This window comes from Anopheles darlingi, chromosome 3 (assembly GCF_943734745.1).
Source record: "Anopheles darlingi chromosome 3, idAnoDarlMG_H_01, whole genome shotgun sequence".
In the NCBI taxonomy this organism is placed as follows: domain Eukaryota; kingdom Metazoa; phylum Arthropoda; class Insecta; order Diptera; family Culicidae; genus Anopheles; species Anopheles darlingi.
This window is the reverse complement of record NC_064875.1, coordinates 3,545,001-3,547,500: the sequence shown is the minus strand read 5'-3', so window position 1 is coordinate 3,547,500 and position 2,500 is coordinate 3,545,001. Positions and strand designations below refer to the sequence as shown.

The 2,500-nt window shown below is 48.8% G+C and overlaps 1 protein-coding gene across 11 annotated transcripts in view; it reads right to left on the bottom strand.

Annotated features, from left to right (window-relative positions):
- Positions 1-2,500, bottom strand: part of LOC125953327 (disco-interacting protein 2) — a 105,582-nt gene that overhangs the window by 4,100 nt on the left and 98,982 nt on the right. For 10 of the 11 annotated variants that reach the window (XM_049682819.1, XM_049682820.1, XM_049682821.1 and 7 more), the window contains 5 exons: positions 1,090-1,331; positions 542-1,007; positions 364-454; positions 125-287; positions 1-46 (listed from right to left, as the gene is read on the bottom strand). The exon at positions 1-46 is cut by the window's left edge and continues 452 nt beyond it. In XM_049682819.1, the coding sequence (XP_049538776.1) occupies positions 1-46; positions 125-287; positions 364-454; positions 542-1,007; positions 1,090-1,331 (1,008 nt within the window). The remainder of the gene's footprint in view (positions 47-124; positions 288-363; positions 455-541; positions 1,008-1,089; positions 1,332-2,500) is intronic. The other variant, XM_049682813.1, reaches the window with a different exon arrangement.

Sequence of the window (2,500 nt, the reverse complement as noted above, 5' to 3'; positions counted from 1 at the left end):
GGTACTGTGACAGCGTGCTTAACCAGAGACTAGGATTGGCTTCAACCTATCAAAGTAACGAAGCAAAAACCAACAAAATCAGTATCCTGCGGTTCAGCAGGAGCATCACTTGTGATATGCGTACCTCGTACGGTGCGATGAGGATCGAGTGGTGGCCGCTGTAAACGCTAATCAGCGTCCACATCGAAAAGCCAAGGCCACAGTACGGATCAAGGCAGAGGGCCACATGGCGACTAGGGTACAGCTCGCAGGCAAGCTTCAGACTGGCACAAAGACTCGACAGGGAACTGCAACAGGGAGGGGATCAGTGTTATAAGATATCCGTGAACCGTGGATACCGCTTTCACTCAATCGAGCTCTTACCGATGCGTGATGATGACACCACTCAGCCGTCCGCAGGTGGAAACGCTAAAGTCCAAATAGGCAGTGGAGTCCAGCGTGCAGTTGGCGATTGCTGTTTGAGAAAATGTACGAAATGGACAAATTGATTAGTCCCATCGATCACATGGAATGGGCGTGCGCTGTCTGAGTGAACACTTACCGGCCAGCTTGCGTTTCGGATTATCCTCGATGTCCAGAATGATGGGCCAGCTCTTTGGATCGATCGAGGTGGCGGCCTCACGCGATTTCAGCAGCTTAATGATGCTCTGGATCGACAGAATTATACCGCTCTTCGAGACATCCACGATCATTCGTACGGTCGGTAGCGTGGTGATGAGATTCTGCGGATGCGGTGGCCGTATGGTCACCGGTACCGCTCCCAGATACAGACAGCCATAGAAGGCGCATATCAGATCCAAACCGGGCGGGAAGATGAGCGCCACATGATCTCCTGGATTAACTTTGCCTCGTTCCTGCAGCAGGGCCGCAATCTTCTCCGCTCGCTTGTGTAACTCAGAGCAGGTGAGCGTCTTTGCAACCGCACCCTTTGCGTTGAGCAGCGTGTAGAGCACATGATCGGGCGATGAGCTGGCACGCCATCGCAGTACGCCAGTGATGAGTTGATGCTAATGAAGGAACGGGACAGGAGCGAATGAAGGAAAGATCGTAGCCAACTCGGTCACTCTCTTCACCTCATTTGCTACTTACCTTACGCTCGTTATCATCGGCCAGCCCGATGTCGCGACCCTGCGCTGAGGCAAGCCGATTGCCCTGCACCAGATTACCGACCATAACTGAGGCTGGACCAACGGAGGCATCTGCACCACCGACGCCAACAGGCCCACCGAGCGAACCGGTACCGGTAGTGACCGCAACACCACCGAGACCACCCAAGTTTGTGGCCGACGACGACGCCGATGTGCCGGAAATTTGAAGTTGTTGGATAGAGCCTGATTTTAGTATTTGCCATTTAAAGGGTTTTTTTTTTTGGTGGGGCGAGATGAACACAGAGGAACGCAGGAGAATGGTCCGTCGATCCGTCCGGTTCCATGTTTTTTTTTTCAAAGTCGTTTCATTGATCGTTTCGTTTCAACACGATACCCACGAGAAGGTACCGAGTTTAGTAGTAACGTTGGTGGTGTGTTCGATGTGCGAGGTGAGGTGAGTGTTGCGTTTACGAGTTAATGGTGAATTCACAGGGTGACGATGTGGCGTAGTGTGAGGTGGTTTCACGGCCGGGTTCGTGGGACAAGGGTGTGTATTTTGATAACGGGATTAACGAAATAATTTCAAAATAATAGAGGCAGCAACAATGGCCAACAGTGATGAACAGGATGAATATGTACAAATGATTTCGTGGTGAGTGATGGTGTGTTGAAGATACGGGATGTTAGTTTCCATTTCCGGGATGGCCAATAGTGTTGAATCGGGATATTGTTGCAGTAGTTGTTGATGTAGTTGATGGTGTTGATGATGATGGGAATGATGATGGGCGACGTGACGATCGATGGCACGATTATTAAAGATGTTCAGCCGAGTTAGTGGTTCACCCCAAACCATGGCCCCAAACAATCGAGGCCCACAAGCGGTCAATAGGTGGTAGCCAAATTTGTTCATTTGTTTGCGCACAGATGCAGTCGAGCACCAAACGGGCAGAGCATTAGCATCAGCGGTACAGCAAAAGAAAGGAACAAAAAGTATCTCAAACCAATCCAATTCCAGGCAAAACAATCGCGACCACGTCACAGCGATAATGGTTAAAGGATTAGTGAGCGTTTGGGTGTCGGCGGCGGCGCAGTAACGTCGCATTTGCGCATTGCAGTTAGGGTTTTAGTAGATTGTTTAGATTCGATTCAATTATTGTTTTGAGGTGAGGAGCAGAGCAGCATTTTGAAAAGATAATTAATAAAGAGAGAGAAAGAGAGAAGAGAGAAGAGAGAGAAAATGATATTAATTTTGAGAAAATGAAAAACCATACGAAAATCAACGGCCAACCAACGAATTATGGTAAAGAATTAGTAGTGTACGCCAATTCCATTGAATGAATGATCCAAAATAGTGGGGTTTTTTTTCCGGTGGTGGATTAGGAATAGAAAGAAATCGAGCAGTAGTAACTGAG